Raw genomic sequence first — 1,928 nt, 5'->3', positions numbered from 1 at the left:
TCCATGTGAATTCACGACACAAGTCCAAGTTCAAACTATTGCGTCCATCCCTGTAAGTGTGAACGCGGGAGTCATTGGCCGCGAAAAGCGCTAGATCGGCTGGCTTTGTTTTTAAGGTGTGTTCATCGGCAGGGAGCAGCGATACATCTGAGCCCGTGTCAATTAAAAATATTAGTCCTGAATCGCGATCGCGAACGTGGAGACGTTTAGAGTTACGCGCTTAATCGAGAGCCTCCACTCGCTAAGGCGATGTTAGTTTTCCGATGTCGAGTTTTCGGCCGGTTTCCACGAACAGGGTGCTTGGAATTTATGCGCCTTCTTACAGTACCGGTCATGGTAAAAACATAGACCTCCCCTAATATTGGACTGACTGCAATTACGCGGGACGAAGTTTCCTCGCGCATTTGACCTGTCGGCGGATCGACCGCGTTGACACTCGAGTTGAGCTATTCGATTGGAGAGTTCCTCTAGCAGCTTCCTTTGCTGCGCCACTATTGCCACGATGGACTCTGTGGCAGATTGAGAAGCCGATGCCGAGGATGGGTTAACCACGTTGGAAGTGGCTGCACTGTGCGGTGCTACCGTGAAAGTTTGGAAAGCGGTTGGACTTACGGCCTCGCAAACCTTGTCTGCCAAAGTCGCAAGGGCCAACAAATCGGCGACTTGTGACATGGCCAAAATGGCGCGTATTACGCTTGGGAGCTGCTCTAGGAAAATTGATTTAAAGACGTTGTCGCTACACGCGTTGTCATTTAAACCTCTAAGTCTGTTTAATATGAGCGAAGGTTTACCTTCGTTGACGACCTCCCATTTTAAAAGCTGCCGCAGCTTGTCCTCGTTTGACATGGAATAGGTTGAAATTAATCTGTCTTTGATTTGACTGCATAAGTTTTCAGGTTGGCGATTAATAATGTCTTTTACGTGCGCGACGATATCTGGGTCTAGCTGAGCAATAAGCTCCTGTGCTTTTGACTTTTCGCTGGTGATTCTTGCCAGCCTGGATCGGGCATGATTAGGCCGTTCCAAGGGTAAATTCAATGTATTTACGAAAGAGAGAGAGAGAGAGAAAGTAAATAAATAAGTGGAGCAGTGTAATGTTGAAATGAATTTTGTTCCGTCAAGTAGTTTTGTGTGGAAACAAGGGCAAAAATTTTATATTGAGTTATGCTGAATAAAGTGGAAATCCCTTGAAAAGTTACACGGGTTGACTTCTTATTTGTTTGAAAAATGTGCGCAAGGAAAATATTTGTTTGGAGCGAGGATGTTAAAAGCGGTTTGCCAACCCGAAAGATTAAAAAAATAAAAAAATAAAAATGTTCATGTAATACGTAGGCAGATTGTGATCAAAATAGAAAATAAATAAATAAAATCAGACGATACGAATTACATAAATATACACAAAACACATAATTAAAAATCAGACATGTGCTATGAATGGTGCAAAATAAATACAGTTGGTGTTGTAGCACAGAGAGCCGGGTGTCAGGAAATGATAATCAATATGTAAAGACCAGGTCTCTGTGGCAAATAAAAATCAACATTTTGGACGAACGTGTAAGCTTATGTGTAAAATACTCCTAAAATGTGCGCATGTTGCATCTACAATAAATAAATTGTGTAATGCGCTTCCTGCAATGTCACGATTATATCTGATACGGCGAAATATCCCAGCCGACGTACGAAAATTATGAAATAGTTTAAAAAGGCAATATCAATAAAAAGAATACGCCATGATAGATAAAGCGAGAGGGGTTCCACTGAAAAAAATATTTGCGCAATCGCTTATCGGAATTGTGATCTCGTTAGATCGCGTACGATAAAGTTTTTTCCTATAATTGACACTGCTGCTCATTTTTTTAATAAGCAATGGAAACTTGAAAAGTGGCGTATGTATATTCGTGAGGACTTCCCGTCACGCGCATTGAGGT

The 1,928-nt window shown here is 42.1% G+C and overlaps 1 protein-coding gene across 1 annotated transcript; it reads right to left on the bottom strand.

Annotated features, from left to right (window-relative positions):
• Window positions 1-252: 252 nt before the first annotated feature.
• LOC117180365 lies at window positions 253-846 on the bottom strand. Its single transcript, XM_033372831.1, has one exon. The coding sequence runs from the start codon at window positions 844-846 to the stop codon at window positions 253-255; it is 594 nt and encodes a 197-aa protein (XP_033228722.1).
• Window positions 847-1,928: the final 1,082 nt, after the last annotated feature.

The sequence above is a fragment of the Belonocnema kinseyi genome, chromosome 1, assembly GCF_010883055.1.
Source record: "Belonocnema kinseyi isolate 2016_QV_RU_SX_M_011 chromosome 1, B_treatae_v1, whole genome shotgun sequence".
Lineage (NCBI taxonomy): Eukaryota > Metazoa > Arthropoda > Insecta > Hymenoptera > Cynipidae > Belonocnema > Belonocnema kinseyi.
Note: the sequence above shows the minus strand (reverse complement) of the source record. Positions and strands in the feature narration are given on the sequence as shown.